At 36.5% G+C, this 15,248-nt stretch overlaps 1 protein-coding gene across 1 annotated transcript in view; it reads left to right on the top strand.

The window, feature by feature from the left end:
• The window catches only part of TMEM131 (transmembrane protein 131), an 83,327-nt gene that overhangs the window by 48,576 nt on the left and 19,503 nt on the right, over positions 1 to 15,248 (top strand). Inside the window, 11 exon segments of the mRNA XM_009579949.1 lie at positions 554 to 640; positions 4,524 to 4,676; positions 4,834 to 4,909; positions 5,016 to 5,133; positions 7,104 to 7,242; positions 7,351 to 7,460; positions 7,849 to 7,915; positions 8,865 to 9,016; positions 10,336 to 10,478; positions 11,623 to 11,809; positions 13,388 to 13,573. Of these exon segments, the coding sequence (XP_009578244.1) occupies positions 554 to 640; positions 4,524 to 4,676; positions 4,834 to 4,909; positions 5,016 to 5,133; positions 7,104 to 7,242; positions 7,351 to 7,460; positions 7,849 to 7,915; positions 8,865 to 9,016; positions 10,336 to 10,478; positions 11,623 to 11,809; positions 13,388 to 13,573 (1,418 nt within the window).

Here is a 15,248-nt window from a genome sequence, read left to right as displayed (position 1 = left end):
CTGAAGCCTTTTATTTTCTTGCTTGTTCTTACAAGTTATTCTACTTGTATTGGTAGCTTTAATAATACACAGAAAGCATCTCTTGGCCATCCCTTCCGCACTTCTTTTTCTGAGTCTATGTCAAGGTCTTACCATGACTTCTAATGTTTTTTGAGAAGTTCGGTATATCCTCTCCTCTTCCCTGATACTCATTTACTTTAAAGGTATTATCCTCCTGTTTTCCAACAAAGTAAGCCCGTTCAAGTGAGACAATATAATGCCCCATTGGAGAGCTTATATTTTAACTGTGCTTTTGTGTTCTGTGTAGAATGGTGCTAAGTATGATTGAGCAAAGGTGTGCTTCCTGACAATGTGGAGTGACTGTTCTGAATAAGATGATGTGTTGAAATCTTAATTCATGTCTCCGTGTTTTAAATGTGTATATAAACCTAGACTACATTAATTGTAGAATTTCAGGGTTTTGTTATTCTATGCAATTTAAAAGTGGAAGAGACATTTAAAGGCTGAAATTTAAGTACTTTTTCCTAAACTGTTCTTGTTCTTCTTTTTCCAGATTTTAACTATACCAGTGAAGGCAGTGATTGCTGTAGGCTCGCTGACCTGCTCCCCAAAACATGTTTTTCTTCCACCTTCTTTTCCGGTAAGAAAGTTCGGTCATAGCATTAAAAGTTTTCTTGCTGTGTTTTTTATTTATTTGTCCTTTTCAAGAGAAACCGCTGTCTTGAATCGTTGCACGTCAAATTGCTGGAGAGATTGTGCTACCAAACTGTTATGATTCAGTTTTTTGCTATTTTTTGGGGTTGTTTTTTTTTTCTTTCTTCCCCCACATGTCCCAAGCATGAGTTATCCCTACATCTCCTCTACTGCGCACTTGAATGGGATCTTGGAATACTGATATGATCCCAAACTTGATTCTTTGCAGCTTCATTCTAACATAGCTGTGGTCACTTGGTTATTACCAATCCATGTGCTTTAGCACTAAGAGTAAGAGAGAGATGAAATTGCACAAATGCATTTTTCAAATTCCTGAAGTGTAATATCAAAGACAAGAAAGTCAGCTAATAAACTGACATTTTAGTATAAGTAGTCCTTGATCTCTGTGGAAGCATTCTTGTATTGTTTTCACACTGAAAGTAGATCTTCTCAAGGGTACGTGGTGGAGTACATGAACAGGAAAGCAAGAAAGCTGTGTGGGTCTACAGCTCTCTGCAAAAGTATCTAATGGCTGTTTTCATCCGTGCTCCTGCAGTAGTGTTTATTCAGTGAGTGCTGAAAGCAGCTTCTTTGCTTAGGGCTACAGGCTCAAGCAGCAAGCTATTAACCAGAGAATACTTTTTTCTCACTTGGCATTCAGCATAACTATAGAAACATGGGCAATCAAGGCATATTGACTTTGCAATGGGTATTTCATTGAAGTCTGAATTTTATGTGACTTTCTGATGAGTGGTGAATGTAATATGATGGAAAATCATAGGGAGAGAGATTGAAAACTGGGGAGAAAAAAGTAGCAAAAGGAGAGAGAGAGATGGCAGTTTTCTGAAAGGATAAAACTAACTCCATGCATGTTGGTGGAAATGGTTTTTGTTTCCTTGTCTGTCCTGCATAGTCTCAGTCTGTGGTAAAGCACTGCCTCTTCTCACCTCCTCTTCCGTTAGCTCCTTAGTTATCTCCTGCTTACAATCAGGAGATCTTACAATTTGTGTACTCTTAAATAGTAATTTTTCACTGGCACTTTATTAAATGCTTTACCTCATGTCTAGTACATACACGATAATTTTTTGAAAAAGTAATGCAATAGGTCTCATCGGAGGAAGATAGGTCAGTCAGCAGGACATCAGTAAATCACTGCTGCATTTGCCTCATTATCCATTCCATCTCCCTTCTGATCTCCTACTTCACAAACTGTTCTGAAGTCTTTTGCTGCTCTTGAGGTCAAACGGTCATGCCTACAGTTGCAAAGATCACTTGTTATTTTTTATCTTTAGGATCTATGTTTCCTATTTGATGATATAGCCTCGCTATTATATGGGTATTTATTATACTGACTACTGTATCTGTAACTTCATCTATGAACTGCTCCATAAGCCTTTGATAAACTGAAATAACTTACAGGTCTGTTTCCCTTTCTTTCACCAAAGATAAAGCAATATCTGTATTATGTATCCTAATTTATATATCCTAATTCCTGGCAAGATCAGTCTCTCTTGAATGCCACATTAAAATATTTTGTTCCATTTTGGGCCATAAAGAAGTAAAGTTTTTTAATCACCCTTTATTTTGTTCTAGTTGAAATGACTAAAGAGCTTTTTGATGTATCTTAGTATACGCCCAAGGTCTTGGTCAGCTTGATTTTTTTTTTTTTTTGTTGTTTGCTTTTATTTTGTTTTGGCAGGTACTACTTCTTGTAGCACCTGTGTTTCTCAGCCTCTAAGGCATAGCTTCCTTGCTGTCATCATTCTTTTTCATCCCCGGACTGCTGTGATTTTTATTGGCTTCATGGTCTTTTCTAGTAAGGTTTTCACGTAATTATTCATTCAGGGGACCTTTGGGCTCCTGCATTTTGTTTGGGACTATAGATTCAGATACAGTTATCACCTTTGACAAGATTCTAGACTATTTTCTGTGTTCAAGCCCCAAGCTTTTCAAAGCAGTCAGCTTCATTTACTACTTCTGTTAGTTGATCACTTAGTTCTTTTGATATTTGAGAACATTGACAGCAGACTTACTTTTCCATTTTCTTGGATTCATTTCAAACTAAGCTTGTGATCACTGAATTCATGATACTCTTGCATCTGGTTGTTCTGTAATGCCTCCATTACTTATGAAAATAAGCCTAAAAGAGCATCAGTTCTTCTTGTTTCAGTGTTTGGTAGAGAAATTTGACAGTTATAGCATCCAGGAATAACTAGGCACTACAATTTTGGTAACACTTGCTTTTCAGTTCATACCTAGGATGTAATTCTCCTGCAGCTGCCTAGTTCCCAGTGCTGTCTGTTTATAATTTTAGTGTATTTGCACCTAAGTCTGACTTCTGGTATTCTGTTGAAGTTTGTCAGCAACACACTAACGGTGTATACAGGCCTTGTAAAGATCAGTGTCTTAATCTTAGCTCTGTTGACTTCTGCTTCATAATGGCATTTTTAGCTCACAGTGCCACCTCTTAACTCTTCCCTGATCAAAGCACATCTTTGAGGACCTGTATGCTAAATAGCATTTTTCTGTTTTTCTTATTACTGATGGGTAAAGTCTTCTTCCCTTATCTGTTGTTTCATGCCTACATGCTGCATAAGGATCTTAGTAAAATACTGTTCATTTGTTCTACAGAGTTTAACAAACCTTTATCTTGTCCAATTGATGGCAGTTAGTTACTCTTAGGATTCCATAGATGAAGCTTAGACATACCTCCTATTCAGTTTAACAGGATTATACTGTTTAGAGATTTATTCTTGTAGTTTCTTTCTCTCTGCAGTTGCTACTATTGAGACTGTTATAGTATGTGACTATTTCCTGAGGTCCGAGTCAAATTTTGAGCCTGCAAAAGTGCATGTCTCCCATCTCTCCACTTCAGTCCTTACCTTAGAGAAATTTTTGAAAAGCTGGAAGTATCGATTTAAGGGGAACATGAAAACCTCTAGTCATGTTCTTTAGAAGATAGTCTTGGGTATTTAAATTTTCCTGTATTCATTTATTTTATGTAAATCTGAAATCTTAGAGTCCTGAGCTGCGCTTTTTTGTTCTGTTTTTTATTTGTACTATTTTACTCTATACTTATCAAGGTTGGGTTTTGAGATAAGGTGAAAAACATGGCCACAGAATCACTAATTTACAAGTGAAGGCAGGGGGAGAGCTTGAGCATTGTAATGATTCTGGCTGTGACAAACAAACTACATGTTCTATGCTTAAAAGGTAAAATAATGTTTGGCTCAGAAGAGGAGGCAGGGTGTAAAGGTGTGGGGAAAAAACTTGCACTGTTTTCTTTTTAAATGTTGTAATTTTAGTGCCTGGTGTCTTCATTTCATTCGGAGTGGGAAGGAGGGTTGTACCTATGTTTTTAAATGCCCTCTGTCACCTAGTGTTTGTAATCTGCAGCTTCACTCTACTGTTCCTTTCAGGATATTTCTAATTACTAGCAACTATGTACTAGATCTCTTACAAGAAACTTGTTTCCCTTTTGTAATAGGAGGCTCAGAAAACTGAAGTTTTCTCTTGCCTTTCCTCCTCTGGTACTTTTTTAACATGATTTAATTAAGCAGAACTGTTGTCCTAGGTCTTCAAGACACTTAAGGTGTACTTAATTATGAAAGAGGGATGAACTGTGTTTGGAAGCAGATGGAGAAAAGAATACAACTTCATGGAAACTTACCTTGAAGTGTTACAAGTGGCATTTTTTTACGATAGCATAGTTCAAAATCTGAATTTAACATTTCAGCTCTGCTGTGGTCTTTGCCAGCCTGCATAAATAAATACATATGCTAGGGAAAATTCATATCCTGCAGACTTTTTTCACCCTTTCTTTTCTTTAGGGGAAACTAGTTCACCAGAGCCTGAACATTATGAACTCCTTTTCTCAGAAAGTGAAAATACAACACATACGCTCCCTGTCAGAAGACGTAAGGTTTTATTATAAGAGGCTAAGAAGCAATAAAGAAGATTTAGAGCCAGGAAAAAAATCAAAGGTTTGTTTATGCCTTATTTCTACATGTTTACAAGTTCTGTCTGTATGTATAGCATATGTTAAGTTTCTGTGGTCATCAGAAATCTTTGTTCTTTTTTCTTTGGTCGTTAGATTTACTGTGTTGTTTCTTAATTGATCTGCTCTTACCTGTTTTGCAGATTGCAAATATTTATTTTGATCCTGGTTTACAATGCGGAGATCATTGTTATGTAGGATTGCCTTTTCTATCTAAATGTAAGTAACGTTCAACTTCATAATGAAAATCCTTAAAAAAAAGAAGTTTTCTCCTTAAGCAATGATATTACATGAAGAGTTTAAAAAACCACGTTATTTCTTAAAGCGGAATCTAAAGTTCAGCACAGTATAGCAATGCAAGAAGATGCATGGGATTCTGACTGGGATTTGCATGAGAACTTATTCAAAGAATGGACAGAAATAAAAGAAAACTCAAGCCATAGGTAAGTATTTTATCCCTGTTACTTTCTCAGGCCTTAAATCACTAGATAATTGTGTGTTATGTGTGCTCTTATAAAATACAAGGTGTCTTAATATTGCAGTGCTCTTTGAGAGGGGGCCAAGGAGGAGTTACTTGGGCTTCTCCGCAAAACCTTTAAAGAGAACATTTTAAAAGTTAAAAAACAGTAATAATTTCCTCAAGTCAAACACAACACTGAAAGTTACTATTCACTGGAGTATGCTGCAGTTCTTGAAAAGATGGCAACAGCAAGGCAGTCTCTACTCAGCAAAAATTTCTGAAAACATATTATACTGTTTGTGCAGTATCCCTGCTTAATCTGTTTTAAAGTAGTAACCTCAATATCCCTCGAAGATTTCGTAAGGCTTTCTATTGCTACTATTCTGAGATTAATGCATTTCAGTGAATTATCAAATCGTCTGGTATTTTTCCTTGAGATATGCTAAATAGAAGGTGATTAATGATTGCTATTTAATATTTAGAAAAAGTCAAACTCTGTAGGCTGCTGTATACCTTTTAAACATCTGCTGTCTCATACATAAAGTGATTTAATCTCCAAGAGGCTTAAGTTAGCATTAACAGCAAATGCATGTGTCTTTTGTGATGATAGCATCCAGACCACCATTTCAAAAAAGGTAGGCTTGTTTGTGGAGAAACAAAATAACTGTATGTAGCTAAATAAAGTAACAAAAGCATACCTCTTTTATCACTTTTTTTGTATAATGCTGATATATTAGTAACTTTTGAACAAATTTGATCTAAACAGAATCCTCTATTTAGCCACACCGGTAACTTCCAAGAATGTCCTATCACTTACAGTAAGAATACAGTAAAGGAAAATTCTATTAAAAACTACTTCTGAATAAGTAGCAGTTCTAGCTAGAATATACAAAGCTTTAATATTATTTAATATTATATATAATCTAGAATATGTAATGCTTTTGAAGAGAGTTAAAATTAACCAGCTATCCAAGGTAGCATTCAGCAAACAAGAAACTGCTCCTTCTGAATATAGAGGGGTTCTGACTTGGGCATTTGGAGTCTCTCCAAAATACTTCTCTAGGTTTGAAGTCTAGCATTTCAGCTGTTTTGCTGACTGGAGAACTCAATACTGTTAGTCTTGTTTCAGCTCATGGTGGTGAGCTTGTAGGAGAACAGGAATGAAGTCTGTTGCAGTCTGTAGCAAAGAACTTCATTCACTGATGGAAATAGTAGCTGGCACCAAGTGTGACTAGTTCAGATTGCTTTAGATTTGTTAGATGGGAGTATAGGCACATACTCCATGTATCCATTGCAGCTAGAGTATACGTACAGATTTACTGTGCATTACACATGTGCAGGCACAATGTTTTCTGGACAGCAGATGTCTGGATGTTGTATTGGAAACCGACTGTAGTTGAACTGATATTTTTCCTTTCTACTGTTTATACCTTTGCAAATCATCAAATATATTTTGAGTTATTTTTCTTACTAATCTGAATCTCAGCTATATTCTCAAAATTTGTTTCTGCAATAGTAAGAGGTAGGCACTTCCTAATGAAAGACAAAATTTGTGTCTCACTGGCCAGAGAACAGTGATTTAAGAGAAATGCAAATACCAAAAGATTTGTGATGCAATGCATAAGTCCTACCGCATTTTTCTGCTCACCTTTATCCATAAATAGGGCATAACAGAACTTGGAATGGATGGATGTTGACAACAATACTTAATAGAGAACATCTTTGGAATCCTTGGGTTGGTCTCCTATAGCATGTTTTGGTGGTTTCCGTTGTGCTTTTTAATAGCAATACATGTGGGCAGAGCTCAATGGGTTTTTTTAATTGCATGTAAATATAATGTACCGTGCTATTTCTCAAACGAATGTTGTTTTCAGGGTGCTTTTAAGCCCTCTGCTTTTTCTAGGCTTTTCCTATTTTACTGCTGTAAAGTAAGTTTTATAACTGTTTCTCCAGACTGAACGCTGTATTTGAAGTAGACACAGATCTTCAGAAGGATGTCCGGTTAAAAATTACAGCAGAAATGGCCTGGCCTTCCATACTTAGTTCACCACGCCATCTAAGCTTCCCTCTTACCAATACAAACAGTTCATCAGTAAGTTATTTTGTTGATAGTACCATTTTGTAGGGACTGCATTTTAATAAGTATTTCTAATTACATTAATCCTAATGTAAACTTTTAAAAAATTGTGTTTCTGAATAGGAAGAAGAATTTTTTCTAGAAAATCCAGCTGACGTTCCTGTGTATATTCAGTTCCTTCCTGTAGCTCTGTATTCTAACCCATCCACCTTTGTTGAGAAAATGTTAGAACGGTAAGTATTGTTTCAGGGTACTTAGGGCATTCTCACTCTACAGCAAAATGCATTTTACAAAAAATGCATGCAGTATTTGGCAGCTGTGTTAGTAGTTACAGTGTTGGCCACTTCTAGAATTTGAATCGTTAGGCCAGTTGAGAACTGAATCTGGGCTGATTGCCATTGAACGCACATCTGTATTTTTTGCTAAGCTAAAATGATGTTTACGTTCCTTCCTTAACTTGATGTGTGAGGGGGGGAAATAAGAAAAATTAAATGATCCTTTCAGCTGCATATTGTTCGAGTCCTATCATAAGTTCTTGATTTGTGCTAAAATCCATAAATAAAAGTGTGTCATTATCTTCCATGATCTGGGGGGAGAAAAAAAATTGCATGTCTGTTTCAGGTTTAATTTGAGTAAGCCAACTAATTTCGATCTGAGGACTCTAGAGTTCCAGGTCTTCAGAAATTGCGTAAGTATTTCAATATGTTCTTTAGATTTTTAGATTTAGATATTTTAGTGTTTTAATAAGAGTTCAGTCCTACGTGTCTTCGAGTTTAGGTATTAGTATGTGTGAAAAATGCAATGCTTCTGTTGGGTATTTTCAGGGAATTGGGAAAAGTAGTATTTTCTTCAAATGTAACAGTTAAAATGTCGCTTTTTCTGTATGCTTACATTGTGATAGGATTGTGGAAGTTACAGGAAAACTGCATTTATTCTTTCTCTTACTGATACAGGATTATTTTCTTCAGTATAGTGGTTGCTAGTTCTAAAATTAGTTAAGTATTGAGTTTTCCATTGCTTTGTTCTTTATTTTAAATGATTCGAGTTTTGTGGACAACTGTAAGTGTGTGCTTTTTCATGTAGAGCATGCCACATCCTGAACACTTTCTTTTCTCATCCAATATATACGCCTTTTCCCCTCCATTTGCAGTTTGTTTTAGATTAGCAGTTCGATTCTTGCACAGTATCTAAAGGCAAACTTAGCAAAATACACTTTTTTCAATAGTTCTTCTATTTTAAGTTTGCTTTTTCCCTTTTATATATTCTAAAAATGTTTTAACAGTGGAAAATTTTGAGGATAGATAATAGCTTAATGCTAATTTAGTGTTTAAAATATATATTTAAGAACTTCTGAACTCTTTCTTCTACTGGAGCTTTATGAATCTACATGGGTGTAGTTTAGTTCAGTTCTGTCTTGCTGTGTTCTTCTGCTTCTTAATAAACACAGATGTTTTCCTAAGTAGGGAAATTCCTGTGCTATCAGACTTTCTGGTTAAAAAAAAACAGTGTACGTCACTGGGTAGTATACTTCTTTATGACAAGACCAATTTTCTAGCTAAAATAATATCATTTCTATCAAATATGTTTAAAAATTTCCTATTTTTAAAAGTGTTTCTTTGTTTCCCCACTCTCTTAAGGTCCAGCCACTACAGAGCACTGTAGGACTTACAAAGGGCCTGGCTCGTCATTCAGTTTTAAGCCTAATATTAAAACCTGGTGAGAGAAAGTCTGTCAAAGTAAAGTTCACTCCAGTTCTTAATAAAACTGTTTCATCATTAATTGTTATCAGGTATGATAGATATTTCCGAAATGAGTGTGAATTTTTTCTGATTTTTTTTTTTATATATAAGATCATACTTGTGATCAGCTGTCAGTAAGAAACTATCACTTTTAAAAGAATAACTGTAGAATCATATGTGTCTGGAGAAAGATTTAATTTAAATGTAATTGTGATATGTTTTACAGTAGTTAAACTGTATTCAGTACTTTCTAATATAAATATACTGTTATCATAGAATCACAGAATAGTTTGGGTTGGAAGGGACTTTCAAAGGTCATCTTGTCCAACCCCCCTGCAATGAGCTGGGACGTCTTCAACTAGATCAGGTTGCTATGAGCCCCGTCCAACCTGACCTTGAATGTTTCCAGGGATGGGGCATCTACCAACTCTCTGGGCATCCTCTTCCAGTGTTTCACCACCCTCATTGTAAAAAATTTCTTCCTTACATCTAGTCTGAATCTACCCTCTTTTAGTTTAAAACCATTCCCCCTTGTCCTATCACAACAGGCCCTGCTAAAAAGTTTGCTGCCATCTTTCTTAATAAGCCCCCTTTAAGTATTAATAGGCCGCAATAAGGTCTCCCTGAAGCCTTCTCTTGTCCAGGCTGAACAACCCCAACTCTCTCAGCTTTTCCTCATAGGAGAGGCATTCCATCCTCCTGATCATTTTCGTGGCCCTCCTCTGGACCCGCTCCAGCAGGTCCATGTCTTTCCTGTGCTGAGGGCCCCAGAGCTGGACGTAGTGCTCCAGGTGGGGTCTCACCAGAGCAGAGTAGAGGGACAGAATCACCTCCCTCGACCTGCTGGCCACGCTGCTTTTGATGCAGCCCAGGCTATGGTTGGCCTTCTGGGCTGCGAGTGCACGTTGCTGGCTCATGTCTAGCTTTTCATCCACCAATACTTGGAGAATTGAATTCTTAAATATGTACTACACTATCTTGAAAGTAGGGACTCTAGTTATAGATGCCATTTGCAAGATCAAGCTGCAATGCAAGTTCAGTCTTTCTAGTATAGAGCTCTGTTTGAATAACTTTCACTTTTGTATCAGGTGTGGTACATTAATATGTTGATGAAATATAAACTTTAACTAGTACGTCATTGGGTTTTTTATTTACACATTATGTTGTGATTTCTTAGGTTTTTGTCTTGCAAACACTATGTTTGAGACCCTCGCTATTTACTTCCATATTGTAGGGAATTATCTATGGAACTACTTATATTTCTGTCCTCCAGATTTGGGATATAACTTCATAGTCTGTAGAGAAGCTTGCTGGAGCAATATCCCGCTTAATGCTTTTATGAATGTTTCCCCTTTTTCTTTGTACACAGAAATAATTTGACTGTAATAGATGCCATAATGGTACAAGGACAAGGAACGACTGAGAGCTTGAAGGTTGCAGGCAAACCTCCTGGTGCAGGAAGTTCTTTACGCTTTAAAATCACAGAAGCATTATTAAAAGACTGTTCAGAAAGTGAGTACTACTTGAGCTGCTATGCTGAACAGAAAAGTAATTACATTTTATGTGTACAACTTGAAATGTGTGGAAACTTTTTTTCCCCCTATTCTAGTGCCCCAGAAATTTAATTCCTTTAAATACAAGGAGCAATAAAATTGCTTCTTCATTTAGGGAGAAAATGAAATATTTTACCTTTTCCGTTTTAATGTGAAAGTTAGGAAAGATGAAACAAAAGCCCTTCATCCACTAAAATTCAAGATAGAGGAGGTGAAGATCCTAGTGTATTTACTAGGATAATCTCTAATTTCTAAACTTAAGTCAAATTGGATCACAGATGCAACTTTCTGTATATTTTTTTTTTCCTCACACCTTCAGAATCTGTATGCACATAGCCAACAGGGAGAAAGGTAGGGTATGTTCCCTGATGAAAATTAAATCCCAGCCAGATTCTACTCTGGGGTCAGAGGTTTTCTGCTCTGTGGCCCCAGGCTTGCTTCCGAGAGGAGAGCTAAGAGTACCTGTATTACCAAAGGAACTGGTAAAAGAGGTTTAGTTGTATCTGGTATTAAATCTGCTTTGTTACTTTGCAGATTTCCAGACATATTTGTAAGGTGCCATGTTAATTATTATCTGAAATTATACTGCTTTTTTTGAGGGATGAGTAAGAAAACTTCAAGTAAAGCTTAGTCATTACCTCTTACATGTTGTGGTTTAGTGATTTTTTTTTTTTTTTTTTTTTGGCTGATAAGGTATGTGTAGCTCAGCCACGGATTTTATTTTTAAGATGCAAAAAAATAAGCTGTAATTCTCCTGATGCTGGGACTTTTCACAGAATACCACAACACTAAGCAGTACATCAAAGAACTCTACAGCTTAGATGATTTTTTTGTGAGGCAGCAGTGCTGTCAGAGGTTTGGGGGTTTGTGGTTTTTCCCTGATGAGTTAATGCTCTGGAATTGTACAAGTGCCCTACCTCGACAGTGATGAGAATCTGGCTTCAGAGATCTGTTTCTGCAGGTTATGTAAAGATTTCCCCGGGCCTCACTAGTCCCCTTTCCTGCTATAATACTGACAGAACCCTCTTCTACTGTAGAATATGAATATAGTGAAGGATATCTGTTTAGCATAACACTAACCACTTTCTGCTGTTTGTTTCTAGAAATGAAATACAAAGAACCGAATTTCACACTGAGAAGAACATTTAAAGTGGAAAATACAGGGCAGCTGCAGATTAATGTGAAAACTATGGAAATCAGTGGCTATACATGTGAAGGATATGGATTTAAAGTAGTTAACTGTCATGAGTTTGCACTAAGTGCCAATGCCTCTAAAGACATTGTCATATTGTAAGTGTTTTTTCTTACATCTAAATGGAGTTTTGCATTAGGAATTCTGTATACCTAATTCTGTTTTGGAGGAAAACCCTGTTGGTTAAATTCTCAGTTTTTTTACTTAAGCTTTGAGTGTTTTGGGTTTTTTTTAATACAACATAAAACATGAAATTTTTCTGTCTTCTTGCAAACACTATTTGATTTTTTAAATAATTTCAAGTTTTCATGACTGACTATAGTATTACTTTTATTACTATCCAGTAAGTATAACTTAGTTGGAATAGTGTTACTATATGGTTTTTTACACATTTCCTTCATTTGGGTTGTGAATGCACAGGAGGTCTAGATTTACATATGGTTTTGGTGCATTGCAGTATGTAGAAAAGAGCCTTTAGTCTAAGGATTATTATCATTATGCACAGCATTTTAGTCTTGAATTTTTTGCCTGTTGCCGTAATGATAATGGTTGTTTAATTCTGTCAATTTTTATTGTAAAAGATATCTGCAGCAAAAACTGATCTTTTTAAAACTGTTTGGATTTAAATACAACTATTCAGAATATGGTATCTAAAAAGTTCAGAAGATGCATCTGTTCTGCAAGAGAATGTACAAGATACTGCAGGCAGTGAAACTTCACTAGTGTTTCTGCAACAATCTTAGTTTGTGATGAGATGGGAACATAGTGGTGATGTTTTTGAAAAGGCAGGCAGTTGTGACTTAAAGGTGAAGTGTTTAAAAACTTTATAGCTTGCTGTTGTGCTTTAACCCAGCAGGCAGCCAAACACCGCACAGTCACTCACTCACTTCCCCCACCCCCAGTGGGATGGGAGAGAGAATTAAAAAAAAAGTAAAATTCATGGAGTGAGATAAAGACAGTTTAATAGAATGGAAAAGGAAGGGAAAATAATAATAGTGATAATGATAGAATTTACAAAATAAGTGATGCACGATGCAATTGCTCACCACCCGCTGACCGATGCTCAGCCTGTCCCTGAGCAGCAATCGCTGCCCCCTGACCAACTCCCCCCAGATTATATACTGAGCATGATGTCATATGGTATGGAATACCCCATTGGCCAGCTGGGTCAGCTGTCCTGGCTATGCTCCCTCCCAGCTTCTTGTGCACCTGGCAGAGCATGGGAAGCTGAAAAGTCCTTGACTATTGTAAGCACTACTTAGCAACAACTAAAACATCCCTGTGTTACCAACATTCTTCTCATACTAAATCCAAAACACAGCACTATACCAGCTACTGGGATGAAAATTAACTCTATCCCAGCCAAAACCAGGACACTCGCATAATGGTCGGTTCCATTTCTTACTTAGAGTTGCTGTTAATTTTTTACTGTATTCATAGTTTGAGGTATTTGAAGGATACTCATAAGTATTTTTAGACTAATTGTGTGGATGATTACTAGTCGCACTACTAGGGCTACTTGTTATAAATGTTTGATTGGGATGCCAGTCATGGCAGTAACTGGTGGAGCTTGTGTTTAGTGGGGCTTTTTTTTATTATTTATGAATAATATAAATTACCTCAAACTTTCGTGTTGTTCATATGAAATCTTCTAACGTGCTTTACTTTGTTTTCAGGTTTACACCTGATTTCACTGCTTCCAGAGTCATACGTGAATTAAAATTCATCACTGCGGGAGGCTCTGAATTCATATTTATCTTGAATGCATCCCTTCCATATCACATGTTAGCAACGTGTGCAGAAGCGCTACCCAGGCCCAACTGGGAATTGGCACTGTACATAATCATCTCAGGAATAATGAGGTAGTGTGTACATGTTTGTTCTGATTGGTATATGTGCATGAACTACACTGCTTGAATACAGGTTACGGAGAAGTATATATGTATTGAGTACATGCTATAATTGGTGTAAAATAAAATAGGGTGAGGTGAAAAAGGAGAACAAATTAGTAAACGCTCCGATGGATCGAGTGTGAACAGTTTAAGGCTGAGGAGTACTGACTTTCTGCTCAAACTGAGGACAAAATAATAGGCTTCTTACTTGGACCTATTTCCTTAAGTGAGATACGTACTGCTGTTAACCGTGGTAATGTGTAGGTTTTGATAAATAATTAAGCCAAACTTGAATCAAATTAGGTATTAAAGCACTGCTAACCATGAATTCCCATAGAAATTTAAGCATCCTTCTGCGGTATTGTGCTTTAGAGAGATATGAGGCAGTGACTGTAATGAGCTTAGCAGATGCCTTGGATCAATTTAACTTTGCTGCCACTTGTATGTGACAGACAACTGGTGATACTAATAATGGGATTTCTGAGAACCTGAAGGGCATTGTTTGCAACACTGCACACTCAGAGGTTATGTAGTAGCATATTAATGCACTTTTTTCCCCGGCAAACAGACATATGTTAGCTATGACTGGTTGAAATATGAGTTGAAAATTCCACTGCATTTTCCTAGTCTAACTTCTACCTATCTTTATTTATTTGAAATCTGAGGTTATAAGCAATGTGTCCCTGCTCACCTCTTGGGTGTGAGACACTTTGGCCCGCTGCCTTTGTCCAGAGAAAACCCTAGCATAGAAACTTACCAGTATGAGCTGTTACTTATCAGTAACAACAAACGCTGTTTTTCTTTTTCATTAGTGTTAAGCTTGTATCTTAGTGTGAGATGGGTTGCTGTTGTAGATGCCTGTGATGAAAAAGTGTTTTTTCTGTGTGCTGAAAAAAAGTGTTTTTTCTCTGGGTGTTATGACAGATATGTAACATTCCTGCATTTTTTTTTAATATTAAGATACTGGCTCTTCCATTTTACTGTATTATATTACTTAAGCGTTCGGTTAGGCTGTCTTTCCTTCTAGGGATTGATAAAAGAAATAGAGAAGATAAAGTTACAGCCTGCTTCATTTTCTTTTTTGACTCTTCAGCACTTTCCTGAGTAATGCAGTGTTACTTAGGAAACTGCATTTTCCTAAGTAACAGGAAAATTTCTGTTACTTAGGAAATTTTGTTTCCTAACTAGCTCTGCGTTACTTAGGAAAGTGCTGAGTAAGTACTTAAGTGATTTTCTTCTGTATATTTGCTAGAAATTTGTAAGCTTAGTTTCTCTTTAGTTTATTGACAGAGTGAATAATGCTTGTCAGCTCCTAAGTGTAGTTTGCGTGAATAATTTTATATGTACTGTATTTGTTAAGAAGAATACAGAATACTAATCCTTTCCCTCACTGTGTCTTTTTCCTACAAGTACAAAACATCCTTCTTAGCAGCAAACTACAGGAGAGTCCTAGTGTAACCATTTCATAATATTCCAAGGATCCTGTGCACAACCAGCCTCTAACTTTTAAGATGCCATCATGTAGGGGTTTGCTGGTTGCCACTAAAACAGTATTTCCATATTGTTGCAAAGCTGTCCTTAATTTCTAGGAATGAACAACTCTAGGAGTTTGTCTGGTTCATGTTTTTAATTTGATAAGGTGGTG

Source organism: Fulmarus glacialis, unplaced genomic scaffold, assembly GCF_000690835.1.
Source record: "Fulmarus glacialis isolate BGI_N327 unplaced genomic scaffold, ASM69083v1 scaffold33926, whole genome shotgun sequence".
Taxonomy (NCBI): domain Eukaryota; kingdom Metazoa; phylum Chordata; class Aves; order Procellariiformes; family Procellariidae; genus Fulmarus; species Fulmarus glacialis.
This window is presented reverse-complemented; position numbering and strand designations above follow the sequence as displayed.